Source organism: Phragmites australis, chromosome 21 (genome assembly GCF_958298935.1).
Source record: "Phragmites australis chromosome 21, lpPhrAust1.1, whole genome shotgun sequence".
NCBI classification, from domain to species: Eukaryota; Viridiplantae; Streptophyta; class Magnoliopsida; order Poales; family Poaceae; genus Phragmites; species Phragmites australis.
Window position 1 is genome coordinate 12,616,588 of NC_084941.1, and position 15,336 is coordinate 12,631,923.

The 15,336-nt window shown below is 41.5% G+C and overlaps 1 protein-coding gene across 2 annotated transcripts; it reads right to left on the reverse strand.

The window, feature by feature from the left end:
* Positions 1-8,611, reverse strand: LOC133903942 (protein PHYTOCHROME-DEPENDENT LATE-FLOWERING-like). 2 transcript variants are annotated; one of them, XM_062345439.1, is made up of 12 exons: positions 8,254-8,610; positions 7,189-7,264; positions 7,060-7,124; positions 6,852-6,929; positions 5,799-5,879; positions 5,085-5,237; positions 4,658-4,756; positions 3,262-4,592; positions 2,345-2,565; positions 2,125-2,252; positions 1,972-2,010; positions 1-1,890 (listed from the first exon to the last, which is right to left on the reverse strand). In XM_062345439.1, exons 1-12 carry the CDS (start codon positions 8,398-8,400, stop codon positions 343-345), a joined length of 3,966 nt encoding a protein of 1,321 aa, XP_062201423.1. In that variant the 5' UTR covers positions 8,401-8,610; the 3' UTR covers positions 1-342. The 2 variants fall into 2 exon arrangements, with proteins under 2 accessions (XP_062201423.1, XP_062201424.1); XM_062345440.1 differs by lacking the exon at positions 4,658-4,756 and having other exon boundaries at positions 8,254-8,611.
* Positions 8,612-15,336: the final 6,725 nt, after the last annotated feature.

The following is a 15,336-nucleotide window of genomic DNA, read 5'->3' on the forward strand; positions in this document are numbered from 1 at the left end:
TTATTGTTGAACAAATGGTGATACTTATTATTAAGCACAATGGTTACGTAGCAGTTCCACAATTTTGACCATTTCAATTTAAACATGAAAAAAAAGCTGTCCAATTGAACAAATGCTTGCCCCAGTAGCAAAGCTCCAACACGCGCTATTCCTGCTAACCACAATCTACAACATCAAAATCCTAGCATAAAGCTGTTCCTTGACATCTGTATACTATAACTTATAACACACCTAACTCAACCTCATTTACCACAACAAACAAGAAAACGTAGTGACCTTGGCCAGTGTTTACACCCTCCCTTATTGTATAGGCCAAGAAATAAACCAAAGTATTTCCAGTTACTACATGCTACCGGGACCTCCCTTATTGGCACCTTGCAGTTGCTCCATCGGAGAGTTAGCAATGCTGTTGACCGACCCATGGGTCTGTGAGCTCAGCTGTGGGCTTGGGGGCGGGCCTGGCGTGGCAACAGGGTTGGCCACATTATTGCTCATTTGCTGAAGAGTTCCTGAGCTCAACTGGGGGCTCATTGCAGCGTGCTGACCCATTTGCTGCGGGCTTATCTGCTGCTGCTGCATCATCAAGGACTGCTGTGAGCCACCAGGTGAGCCCACTTGCGCCTGCTGTAATGGAGATCCCATTTGTTGTTGCTGCTGCAGCAGCTGCTGCTGCTGTAGCTGTTGGATTTGCTGCTGCTGCTGCTGTAGCTGTTGGATTTGCTGCTGCTGTAGCTGTTGCTGTTGCTGCTGCTGCTGCTGCTGTAGTTGTTGGTGGTGGTGGTGCTGTAGTTGCTGCTGCTGCTGCTGCTGCGGGTTCTGTTGGAGCTGCTGCTGTTGCAACTGCTGCTGGAGCTGCATTTGCTGTTGGGTGTTCAGCTGAAAGTTACTTCCTGCCATCTTCGGAGGGCCCATAGAAGACATCATGGCCCTCTGCAGGGGGCTGAGGTTGCTTCTATTTAGAGGATGGCCCATCATGGACAATCCAACAGAACTAGAAAGGATAGGAGAACTGCTCCCAGGCATTCCAACCATTCCAGTCTGGGGATACATGCCAGCTGCCCTTTGCTGCGCCAACCCCATACCCATACGCATCTTGGCAATAGCAGCAGGGCTCATACCTGGACGGAGTCCAGCTGCAGCAAGGTTGGAGGCCATTCCAAGGTTCATCGGATTGGAATTGTTTCCTAATCCTGACATCGATCCCATTGGGGAGGATATTGGCCGCATGTTGCCCATTCCCATAACGTTTCCAAGACCACTGAGGCCAACGACATTGTTAACCATATTGCCCATGTTCATGGCTGAGCCGAGCCCCATCATCACTTTCCTGGACATAGGTTGCTGCTGTGCTTGCTGTAGCATCTGAAGCTGCAAGGAAGTAGGAGTAGCCTTATTGTTGCCCATATGGCTTGAGCCCATCGGAAGATTTGAGCCAGACCCCAGCATCTGAGATAACGGGCTCGTTGGTAGTAGTTGAGGTCTCTGCATTTGGTTGAGCGGAAGAGATGAAGGTTGCTGCAGCTGTGCCTGAGCATTTTGCTGCTGCGGTTGCTGCTGCTGCTGCTGCTGCTGCTGCTGCTGAACCAAATTTTGATCAAGTTGCTGGCTCCTTGGAGGCATGGTTGCCCCTTGCATATACCCTTGCTGCATTGCTAGGACCGGGTTGTTATTCGCAGGTGAAAGCATCCTATTGCCAGGAAGCTGTTGCATTGGTGTTCCAGATGCCATGTTTGCATGGGCTGCAACATTAAGTTGCTGGCTTATACCTCCCTCTTGCTTTACACCACTTGCTAAATTGTCTGGTAAAATTCCTGACAGTGTACTGAGATTACCAGGAGGGGTTCCACGCACAACTTGATCGTCTACCATAGAATGCCCATCTTTCAACATCTAGCGTCAAAAGTTCATATAAAGTTGAAAAATCAGAACATTGCCACATCTTATTTGTCAGGTTAGGGCAATGGAACTCACCAGGGGAAGAAGTTGCTCTCCAAGCAAGTCAGCATAGTACTGCCAGAACAAACAATTGAAAAGTTAGGGACAGAGATAGAAGAACAAAATAGTATGTTCGGGGCCTTCATACTACGGAGGTCAATAGTCAAGACTCGAGACTTAACAGCATACCTTCATTGGTAATATGAATACACAATCATGTGAATTTGGACCATCAAAATCTTCTAGATCTCCGTATTGCATTCTTACAGTTTCATCAGACATTTCCTTGAAAACAACCCGGAATGGCCTTGCGTGACCTGTAGAACGCATAGCATATCAGACTAGTTGAAGGTACTGTAGTTTTCCTTCTTTTCTGGAGACTCTTTAGCCGAATGTGTGTAAAACATACCTTGGTACATCCGATTCGTGCCCACAAAGTTTATTATTCTAGTCTTGCACGTGTTTATAGTTCCACTAATCATAGAGTTACAAAGAGGTCTTATTGTATCTATATAATCCTCGGTATGGAAGCAACTGGAGAGAAATCTAGCAACATCTTGGCTTGCATTGACCATGGACTTCTTTTGAGGTATCTTATCAACTTTGTTCTTCTTATTATGCAGCTGGTACCTGCAACAAAATATACCAGCAACTTCAGCGGCAACCATAACTCCATGCAAAGGGAAAAAATATATTATCACAATGCAATGGCCAAAAGGTAGAAATATTCAAATCTTCCACCACGTTCAAATCTCAGTGTCAGCTATGTACCACTTTATAATGGGACCTATATTGAATACAACAAAAACCATGTCCATCCTGATGGCTTTGCTCCACCAAGTGCTACATTTGAACACACTTAAATTACAGATCAAGTCCACTACCTTAGTGTTCAATCATAATAACAGATCAAGTCCACTAAGGCTCGTGTAGACGAGATTTAGTATTAAAAAACATTTTAGAATTACAAGTTTTCTCCAGGTTCTTTATTTAGTTGAGTGTCTCCAGTCACAAACAAAATAAAACGTGTTTTAATTCTTTACCATTAGATTTTGTTAGGGAGTTCCTGAGGTTAAAATGATGATAGCTTTGATTAAAATTGAAACAATATGGTTGCACATTCTAGGTTGACTTTTTTGTGACCAGAGGAAGTAATAGTGTTGAAACTCAACTCTACACTGTGCAACCATAAACTCCGCACAAAGTACCTCCCATAACAAATCTCCAAAGAAATGGAAAATAGGGCACGAGGGGGGGGGGGGGGGGGGGAGTGACAATAAAACCAAAATTTTGTTGTTAGCAGATGCTGTGAATGCTATGTCATACCGATGTGAAAGAGTATCAATTTTCGCGAATTTATCAAGAATCGCTTGGTCTCCTATAGGTGCAGTCCCAATCGATGGGCTGCTAGCATTCAGCATAGAGTGGATGTTTGAAACACTGGCTGGAGATCCTACACCGCTCACAGGTGGTTGAGTTTTGGGGACAGAATTTGTTTTTCTCTTTGAAGGAGCAACAGCAGGCTGCTGTATCCGGTGCATAGAATCACTAGGGCTGGAAGCTACAGAAGGGTATCCAACAGCAGCACTGGAATTAGCAGCAAACTTATCTTTCTGTGCCCCTATTACAGCAGATGTCACAGCAGAACCAAACTGGCCACCCATTGAACTGCTTGATATCTCTCCAGATTTAGAGGACACTGGAGATTGAACCATTGGTCCAGAAGGGGCACGAGAGCTAGAAGCTAACTTCCTTCTCTGAATTATTTCTTCTTTTTTCAAGTCCTTCTCAGCTGAAAACCGAGTATTCTGCCACTGTGCCATGTTCGTAACATTATTTCTTGCAGTTGATTGCTGTGACAAATGTTGAGTCTGGGATTTCTGCTGATCCAGCACAGAACTTTCAGGTGCCATAGACTGTAACACATCTTTGGACCTATCAGAGCCATCCATCTGCTCTTGCTTAGCACCATATCTCAAACCTTGCTGATTGAAATAGAAGGAAGCCGAATCTTGCATATTGTTCATCATCGGAGAAGGATATCTCTGACCACTCAATGAAGAAGCATACTGCATCCCCTTGACATCTAACTGTGGATGCAACTGTTGGTTCTTCCATTGCATCTCCTGCCCACCAAGGGATTGAGGCTTTATCTGCTGCTGCTGCTGCTGCTGTACATCATCAATGCCACTAGTTGGCTTTATTCTCTTAGGATCTTGAAGCGGAGCATCTTGTATTTCCCTCTTCGCAGATAGAGGGCCATTGGCAGTGACAGCGTCATTGTAATCCATCATGTTCTGAGGAGACGAAATGCTGGAATTGATTCCAGTAAAATTGGCAGGAGGTCCTGCCACACGATCATTACCAAGAGCAGAATAACTGCTAGTTTGCTGTACACCAGAGTGGGACAATAGCATTCTGGCAGCATCTTGTGAAGAATTATTTGGTCTTAGCGGCTGGGAACCGCCTGAAATATTTTGGATGGTACTGTGATCAACCTGGTGAGCTGCATTATCACCTTTGATGCCCATCTCATCTGCTTTGGGATTTTCAGACAACCTATCAACGCACACCTTTTTACCATGAGACATGTTACTGAATGTGACAACTTCAGGATTTTGACTCAGCCTCCTCTTTTTTCCAATACCAAGGTTCAACTGCAAGAAATGCAAGAGGCTTAGTTTATACCTACCATGATGTTCTACTTAGCATGTGTTGGTACCTTATGAGGAACAGGATCCTGACAAAGCCGGTCCAATTTAGGAGTAGGGTCTAAGCAAAGTTCCGGTTGTAGAGCTTTGACAATACGTGCCTCAGCTTCCTAGAGAAGCATGTACAGCATAAGAGTCCATATGGTTCAGAAAAATAAAATGCATGAAGTGAAATATCAGGTCCCTCTATTTCAGCATCAGTTAACCAACCCTACATGTATTTTACATTTTTACTTTTTCATGCTATTTCAGTGTGACCAGTCAGTTGGTGAAGAACCACCACCTTTACAATTAAGCAGGTATTAGCAACTCAAATGACGTTCAAATAAAAAATTTCATATACAGATATCAGGGTTGAAAAATTGGGAGTACAGAGGCCAAAATGAGCCATGTTAGAAGTCAGACCAACATAATACATATTACCACAACAATACTTACCACAAAATCCCTGTAACTCCAGGAATCATCAGATAGCAGCGTAATGTCCTTTACAACATTCTCAAATGTCATCCGAAGATGTACTTTATTCACGATGGGTAGTCCTAGCTCAGCAGAAGATAGATTGGATGCATGCTTTCGGTAGTCACGTATCTAGAAACAAAACTCATTACTTCTAATGTTTATTGTAATACAACAGAAAGATAAGATGTAGGCCAACAAAGTACTGCTAAAGAAGCAATGCTATCTTATCAATAAGGTACACTAACACACGAGCATGACGCAACATGATGCTTCAGAGTAAAATTTGAAATATAGTTTTGCACTAGCATTACTAATTGCTTCGTTACACATATCTACGAGTAACAGGTCACACTTGTAATGGTCCAGACATGCAATATGGAAAGAAAAAAAGATCCAAACTATCTAAATGCATAACGGTTTTTTTCTGAAAATTATTGTTAGAAAAATGACTTTACTGATAGATTAGTATATGTATGCAAACAGGCTAGCCAACTCTCCAGTTCTTATAAAAAAGGATTTCTCCCATATAGGGTAGGAAGGCAGTACAGAACATAAAACTATGCTTTTTGAATCAAAAAGAAATAAAGCACGACTTAAGAGAATAATTTTCAGAAAGGTTTAGCATGTTACAGTTCAATAACATTTTATGCATACCATTTCTCAAGTTTAATAAAAGATAAAACAACTGACCTCGCAAACAACTGACCCGTTATAGTACTTGCTTGGTATCTCATCAAGAATATCGCCAGGCAGCCTCCCAGCTTCAATAGTCTGCAGGTCATGAGGAAACTCATGTAACTATAATTAGAGTAACATACATCATGATTAACACGTTATTAATTTTAGCCAGCTAAAAAGGATAAACTTGGTCGATTGATTAGGAGACTGACAAAAAATTGCACACATAATTGTCTTGCACACAAAAGGTCAGTGCATTTTCGAGAAATATTGTCACTAATAGTCTGGTCATATACGAAAATGATCATCCACAGAAAACTATAAGGCCACGCCAGGGTTGCAATTACGCTCTTATTGATGGACAGAACTCCATGAACCATGATCAATTGATCATATAAGACGACCTGATTCAAATAATTTCTTTATTCCAACATTCGTGTTTGCCACTGACTTGCTTATTTGGTTTAGGGGTGTAAAGGGATATGATATGAGTAACTTCAAATTTGTTCTTTTTTTCCAATCCAATTTATAATTTTCATACTATCTGAATTTGTACTTCAGGTTGCCCTAAAATATTGATGCAAATATGGTATAGACTTTTCTCATACAAAATTTTATTTATCCCAACTATTTGTATTTGAAATCGTTAAAGAAACATACATATTTTACTACCATATGCCATATTAGTTTGAAGAGTTTTATAAAATTTAATGTGAACTCATGTTTCTTTAGGTAAAATAAAAAAATTGGAATGACTATATTGGGATAGCATGTCATTGATATCTTGCAATTAACCAAGTTTCTGCATCCGGCTGAATGACGGAAATATTACCACAATGCTATTTGTATTTATCGTAACATCTGAGTATTCTTATTTCAAGAATATTCAAATTCATGTTCGTTTTAGAAAATAGAAATGCAATTTGACCACTATTCAGCCCATTTTCACCCCTAATTTGGCTCCAAATTTAGCTAAGCCAACATTGCTTACACTTTGGACATGTCGGCCAAGTACGAAACTAAAAAAGAACCTACAAGCAACTAAGCAAGTGATACCATACTTACAGAGAATAATTTTTCTGATGCTCTATCATAGGGATGCAGTGTTTTGCCATCCTGAACTGAGGTCTGACTGGGATCCATCTGAAAATAGATGTGTTTATGTCAAAAATACATTCCTAGTTGAATATCTTTCTCTTGTGTTCCATAAATACTATGTCAACAAGAATAGTAAATGAAATTCATTATAAAAATTTCTAGATGGAGAACTCACCGCTGCTGACTTTGAAATGAGATAACCTCTATCATAGAGGCTGAATGTGAAAGAAACCTCATGCTCTGCAATGCAAGTAAATATAATAACTGATATAAAAAAGATATTTTCTTCAACTGTTCAACGTACCTGGCAAAATTTCCTTGGAGCACGCTTGTGAAATTTTGATGCCATTAACATCATTTGCTCTTTTAATAAATCCATCCTACATAAAGAGAATACATGAGCATTTCATCGTAGGAAAAGCAAGTCATTCTGAAGACAATAAAACTGCATTTCAACACATTATAAGAAACAAAAACAAAAAAAATTACCAACTAGAGAAAATCAAACAAGCAATACATCACAAAACTAAATAAACCCCTTTGCTTGAACCATGTTAAGCTAAGAAAAGATCTGGCATCAAGATTTGAACTGTCTACCATCCACTTGAAGTGTAACACCCCAGGTACATTCATCCACACCAGCATATGAGAATTTTATCTCGCTTACCACAAAGGGCGAATCCAGTTGGTAGGACTGGCTCCCCAACAAGGATTATATGCTACTCGAACACTAGAACAACAATCCTTGTGGGTTCTCGCCACTAGAGGGACATGGTGCTACAGAACAAGCGAACATGTGTTCTATTCGGGGCAGGAGCTTTGCGCTTGCTTCATGGCAAATACTTTCAGGATCAAACCCTCCGAAACCAAACCAAACATGATAATTTAAATTAGGGTAAATCAGTACAAACAATTGACTAGAGTATTACACATGAAAAGATAATTATTTGGTCCATACTGGAGTTCTAGTAGCCCACCCCCCCCCCCCGACAAACCGCCTCAAACTCGCGCAGATGAGTTCGATCTGCAACGAAAATCACAAACCCCAAAGTCCAATCTTTGAACACGCCATGGCATCGAAGAATTTGGCCATTCCAAACGACATCGTGATTGGGCTTTGGGCACAAGCTTTCGAGTCAAAACTCACCAGAAAGACTCAGCCTTCCCGCGAATCACCGCAAATTCAACAGAACCCCCCCCCCCCCCCCTCAAAATCCCAAGAAAAAAGTCGATTTTTTCATGGCTTCCGCACACAAAGCTCCATCATTGCACGCCCAGATCCCCACCGCCTCGCGCCGGCCCCGACCACATCGCAGCGAGACACAAACCCAAGCGAGCAAGCAAGCGACAGAAAGCACGGACGCCTCACCTCGCGTCGCGCGTCAGACACGGACTCCTCCTTGTCCCGGGCGGCCGGCTTATCCGCCTCCGCAGCCTGCGCCGGCGCCGCGGACGCCGAGCGCGCGGCCGGGTGCACGCGGACGCCGACCTTCGATAGCTTGAACGATATCCCCATCTCCACGGGGGCCCCTGCCCCCTCGGTGACGACCTAGGCTTCCTCCCCCGGGGCCTCCGCCGCCGACGAGCTCGTGCGAGCGAGGGGTAAGAGAGAGAAGAGAAAGGGGGAGAGAGAGAAGTGTTAAGAGGCGAGCTTGGTGTACGGGGACACGGATGTATGGCTCTGGCAGGGGCTGCACGGTCACCGACGTGTAGGGTAGGGAGACGTGGGCAGTGGCGGCCGCGTCTGGCCGGAGTAGTGGGCTTGGGTTCATGGGGGAAAGGCGGTGGCTGTGCGTGAGGCTCGCTTGCGTGCGTGGACTTGGTTCACGGGGGCTTACTGGAGAAACCGGCGACTCTTCCGGGATTTGGGCCGCAGGAGACGTCTGATCGGGATTCCACGGCCCGGATGAACGATGTTACGAGAGTAGTTGTCGGCTTAACCTCGTCAGGCGGCTTGTCATCTCCGCTGGCCGCAGCAGTGAGGCGTGCTGCTCCGCGTCCCGCTTCAAAAGATGGATGGGGAATGTGCTTCTGCTTTCACTGTGCACAGTGGTCAATGACAAGTTGAGAACAGAGTGACCCGGTGAAATATCGTATATTTCTATTTCCCTTCAAAAAATTCCAAAAGAAGAGCCTTTGCATTGGAAAATATAAAATATAGGCAAGTGTTAAGGGGATGGTTAACAATGTTTAAGCGCTTGTAAGGTCTTTTTTGCATTGGAGGTAAGAGCTTTTAGGTAGTACTTAGATGTTTAATGATGTGACAACTCTCTCTCTTTAAGCATCTATCTTTAAGCACCTTGGATTGTACATGAGGTTAGTGTCTAAGATTAGTGTGTTTTTAATTTATTGCAATGAATCACAAGATGTGGACGCTCGGCACGCACCATACATGCATATTTTACCCGTTGTGCAAACTTTTTTTTATTGGAATCCAAATCGCTCGTATGTGTTGTATATATATATATAGACCCCGGGGCCACAGTGCGTTCATATCTTGTGACCCCGCGGTAGATGGGGTTGTGCACGTATGCCGCAAGTGCCTCCTCCATGCATGCGTAGCGTAGCAAGCTCCATCGATCTATGACCTGTATGCAGGAAAAAAGCCTGACAACATGAATTAATGCTACTCCATAGCTAGATGATCATTGCCGATTGGTTTGGCTAGTTCTTCTGTTTTTGGACCTTTCAAACAAAATATGTGTAGACACCATCACTACTGATCATTGCTGGTTTATAAATGGCAGCAGTGCCACTTCTTGAACAACACTACACTTGTCGATTACGAAAACAACAATGATAGACCTATAAGGATATTATTGTTTGTTCATATTACAATTCGATAGTGATAATAACACTACCATTGCCAACTAATATCTTTGAATTGACAGTGATATATGCAAGCCCCTGTTCAGAACCTGAAACCTGCCAATGGATCAAAGACACATATACATACCACATATATTCACATATAGATATCAAAACACACACACTTTGTCATTCACATATGATTGATTATTCACATTCAGTTCATCATTCATTCGTACACCATAGTTTTACAATAAGTTTCCAATAAAGATCTACAAGCCTGCGAAACAGTTCAAGTTTCATCCATATTTCTACTTACTAGAAGGTGTTAAACTACCTAGTCATGAGTCTTGAACCGAGGAGACGTAAGCGGAGTGGGCGGTTAAGATGTTCATGAAGCTCTATATCAAAGCATTCTAGGTAATGAAACTCATACTCTGGATATAAGTCTTATCTCTATTCGACACCAGGCTCGGGTTGGAGGTGCCTTCTACATGCTGCCTCATCGCAGGTGATGAGTGAAAGTTGAAAGTCCCATCACTAAAAAATTTCAATCAAGAAATGTAACTAAAGGTGCAATTTCTTCTCGCGGGTCTTAATGTTAACTGCTTGAACAAAATAGGAAAATGATAACTATCTAAAGATCCTACATTATAGTGCCATGATCAATATTTCTAATAGGGTAAACAAAGCCGGCTACGAAGAAACCCCTGACAAGAATTAAAGTGCCATGATCAATTTCGGAACAATAATTCCCCAATGACAGAGATAGGTTGAAATTTTGTTGAACGTAGCTTAAATGCTAAATTCAACTAATTTTCAACTATCTATTCTAACTAAATTTCAAACTCATCCATCAATTCAACTTATTTCTAACTGAAAACTGAAATTCATCTCAAACTGTTTCTCATCTCATTCTCAAAATAAAATTTTGAATGGATTTGCTCCTACAATTCTTTGAATCAAATGAAACTAAAAATACCAACTAACATTTGCTAACTACAAATTTCATCTCATTCTCCTATAATTTGATCTCATTCTCCCATAATTATCAATGCTCCAACTAAAAATACCAACTAACATTTGTAAGTATCATTTCTAACTAAAATTTCAAACTAACTTCAAACTAAAATTCTAACTAAATTTCAACCATCCATCCTTTATCCATCCGTAAGAGAAATTCTAACTAAATTTCAACCATTCCATAATCCATCATAGAAGGGGAGCACATGTAGGGGCACACCATCAGAGAGGCCGGCAGAGGCAGTTAGGGAGGTGGTAGAGTTAGAGAGACAGCCGGGATGTCGGTATCGTGAGAGAGGCAACTGGAGCGGTGGCATCATTGGAGAGGTAGCTAGGGTGGTAGCGGCGACATCAACATTCGATGGTGCAGTGTAGACGTGCGAGAGGAGGCTGAGTTGGGTGCGTGTTTCCACGAGATGGTAGTCATGCAGCTCAATGAGTGGTGGCAGTGCAGGTCGATGCAGCAGTGAGCGGTTGAAGGGATCGGTGACATTGTAAGAGGGGGGTGAATTAGGACACTTAAAAATATTTTGGCTCCAAAATTAACACAACCTATATCAATTTCTATCTAAATATGCTCTAGGTTTATCTAGTGTGTCTATCTACCGATCAAAGCACTTGCAACCTATCTAAGAAGGTAAATTGCAAGAATATAAATACGGAAACGTAAATAAGGTAGAGGGAGCAAACTTGGCACAAGGGATTTTTTCTCGTGGTATCGATGGCATGGATGCCACCCCTAGTCCACGTTGGAGCTCCACAAAGGATATGCTTTCGGTCGGCACCCGGTCACGGCTCTTGAGTCACTAAGTCACAAAGACAAAGCCTTCACCCGGATAAGCCACCAAGCCACAAAGGCAAGGTCTCACCACTAGCCTCTCTTTCGGTTCTTTGTTATCATGATCACTTCGGAGCTTGAGCCACCAAGGCAAGGGTCTCCGCGTCCCTGCACAATCGTCTTGCTGTCGCTCCACACCAAGTCAGAGGGTCAACAAACTTGCCGACGAGTCACCAAGACTCCAAGGTGTCGGTGTACCATTTGGTACAAGTTTGGATCACTCTTTGATCCACTCTCTAGGCAGCAATCACCTAGCAACACTCTCTTTAGGCCTATAAGCACTAATCACTCTTTAATGGTGTACTTAATCACCTTGAATAATCACTTTAAGCATTTTGGTGGCTTGTATGTCTTCTCAGGTGTACATGAACTTCTCTAGACTCTAGCACCTTCAAATAGCCGAGTGGGTGGGTATTTATAGCTTCAAACTTGCGCACTAGCCATTAACCCAACAGCTCTGAAACGTTATTAACATCGGATGTTCCAGTGAGAATAATAGTACTAGCACTAGATCATCTAGTGAGTACACTCTCACAAACTAGCTGTTGAACCCCATTCAAATCTTTGTGAGCACCGGACACACCGGTGTATACTTCATCTTTATGATCGGACTATCCGGTGAGTTATCCTGAGCCGTCCGAGCCTTTCCTTCTTCTTTGTATAAATTGTTCCGATATATGCATCCGGTGTTCATCACTTCGTCACTGGACTATCCGGTGAGTTGTCTTCAGCTATCTGAGTGAATGCAACCCTCTATGTAAATAATGTTCCAGTGTTTCATAGCCTTCATCACCGGACCATCTGTTAGGTTGAACTTCGTTCTGCTTCTTTGCACTGTTCATTGTTCGGTGTATTGTCCAATGTTCATTCCATTTGCATCGGACCATCCGATGGGTTGAACCTTCGATCTTCAGCGGCTGCATCCTTTTATGAAAATAATTCTCTGGTGCATTCATCTTTCTCATTAATCATCGGACTATCCAGTGAGGTTTAACCTTCTTTCTTCAGCATAACTTCTCTGAAAGAATTTCTCCGGTGAGCACTCTGCTCAAACACCAAACCTTCTGGTGAGGTTTTCAGACCTTTCTCCGATTTGACAAATATACTCCGGTGAGTTCAACACCCAGAGAACCAAACAATCCAGTGAGGCAAATCTTCCTGGGACTTCAATTCAATCCAACTTTGTCCTGGCTGCGGTGGCTTCTTTATGTATTGCATCCATGATACCTACTAATATATATTCTTGACAAATATGTTAGTCCAATTAACTATATTTTCATTAATCACCAAAATCACAATCATAGCCTAATGGGGCCATTTTCGCTACAATCTCCCCCCTTTTAGTGATTGATAACAACACAACCAAAGCAAGTGGTAAATAATAAATGATACAAAATGTGAAGATCATAAATAAGCACAAAGTCTTACCACATTGCTTGGATGCATGTTCTTACCACTTAGTCCCCCTTTGTTGTGGTTCTCCTTTTTTCCATTGCCACTATCTCCCTTGAATGACCTATACAAGAGCTTCTCTTTTGTCAATCTAGGCGCCTAGCATCTTTTCTTCTCCCCCTTTGTCAACTTTGGCATTCCTAGATATCCTGCTTGATGCTATAATCTCCTCGTATTGGTCATCTTACTTTGATTGCCAAATTTCTCCCCCTTTGTCAATAATCTCTCAGAAAGGACTATAAACATATGTTGAACTCAAGGGAAAAACATTAGAGCACATGGGAGAGAGATTCACAAATCATGATCCAGGAAAAAGATACCAATTGTATGGATATCACTATAAAAGAATGATACTAATTGTAGGCTATGAAAGCACATGAATCATAATTTATAAAACTCACATAATATAGTCTAAACTCTCTCTATATATGTACATACATATGATGAGAAAAAAAAATATGTGCACAACTAAACAATATATCAATATAGGAAGTTTAAGCTATATTATGCATGGAGGTAGCTTTAATAAATAAAATATTTGACAATAATACCAATTGAAGCAATTAAGCATTGCATACCTCCGGAGATGTGTTAATTGCTCCATGAGACTACAAAAGATATCACTAGAAACATATGTTAGTCTCAAAATCACAATATATGGGATATACTCCCCCTAAATATGTGCATACAAGTATTGAATACTTGTGAGATATATATACTCTTGTTATTGATAACAATGGGGATTTATTCTATAGATTGGATCATGGCATATGAAAGATACCAACTGTAAAAACTAGTGTTGTGTAAAGAACCTACAACCAATAAACCATGTAGGTCACTCATGAATTAGAGATAAACACAAGTAACCTATAACATGAAAATCTACATTAGGCATTGCAATAAATTGAATTAAGCATATGCAATCCTAGACGAGATAAATGAGCTACAACAACTAAAAGAGTTTGCATCTAGCTCCATTACCTCTTTTACCTTTGGAATGAGATTTGGGTATGTGATGATCATGATCTTCATCAATGCGTCCATGTTGTATACTTGGCTTCTTTGTTTGAACCTTCACTTCATCTTGTAAGCCAAGCCTCTAAATCCCCAAGCTGACTGGTGCTTCAAGTCTTCTTTGGAACCCAAACCGATTGGGACCCCTTCATGTTGGTGATGACTTATTTAGGCACCCAAATGGGTTGGTTTCATATCTGGTCCTTTCTTCCAACCATGTGTGTAACCACCTTGACATTGTCCTTCTTCTTAAGCTTGTAGTGGTTTCTCTTAGTCTTAATCTTGTAGTTCGGCTTGATGTATAGGTTGGAGGTCTTGTTGGAGTGGTTCGCCATCTTTTTCTTCTTCTTGGTCTCTTTCTTTACTTGTTTGCATTGAAAGGATTTGTGTCCTTCTTGATGGCATTTGAAACATGTCACGGTGGATTCCTCCGCAAGCTTCTTTACTATGATTGTACGATTATCTTAAGGAGGTTGGATATATTTTTTGTCCTTTAATCTTCTCAAGTTCTTCTTGAGCTTGTCCACTTTTTGCTTAAGCTCATCATTCTCTTATGCAATGAGGTTGTTAGATCATTCTACAATAACATTCTCAACACAAATCTCATTGCAAAGGGGTGAGCTAGATAAAGAAATTAAATCATCACAAGAAGTGGAAGCATCTACCTTATTATTGTAATTAAATAGAGAGCTAGATTACTTCAAAGGGACCTTAGTTTGAGATTCAATGCACTCAAATTTTGCTTTAAGCTCTTCATGCTCCTTGTTTAGCAAATTAAATTTGCACAATAATTGTTCTTAATTAGAAACAAAGGTAGCATGAATTTCATTGAGTGTATTGAATTTCTTAAGCTCTTTGGATTATTTCTTAAGGACCATTTGTTGCTCATTGATCAAATGAAGGAGTTTATCATGGGAAGGAGAATACACATCGGATTCATCATCACTTATATCGCTATCCATAACTTTAGCCATAAGGCACTTGTGAGATGACTTGCGCAATGACGACTTGTGTGATGACGACCTTGAGTAAGAGCTTTTCTTATAGGGGAGGATGGTGAAGCTTTCATCACTTGAGCTTGACTCTTCATCGTCGCTCACCCATCTCCCTATTAGCAAGTGTCTTAGCTCTTCCCCTTGTCTCTCTCTTCTTGATTTTGGTCTTCTTCTCATTTTTTATGTGATCAATTGTGTTGATCAAGTCTTCAATGGAGATAGAATGATCAATCGTGACATTGATCATCTTCATATTCTTCTCTAACTTTAAGAAGAGCTTGGCTGTCGGTGACATGGGAACCGGGGGTCCCCGAGTCCCGAG

Bases quoted from the DNA above. Each gene is read 5' to 3' on its own strand.
- LOC133903942 (XM_062345439.1), bottom strand. From the start codon at position 8,400: ATGGGGATATCGTTCAAGCTATCGAAGGTCGGCGTCCGCGTGCACCCG. The intron at 7,125-7,188 runs GTACGTTGAACA...CTTGCATTGCAG, and splicing joins CTCCAAGGAAATTTTGCCAG to AGCATGAGGTTTCTTTCACA. The intron at 1,891-1,971 runs GTGAGTTCCATT...TTTTGACGCTAG, and splicing joins GAGAGCAACTTCTTCCCCTG to ATGTTGAAAGATGGGCATTC.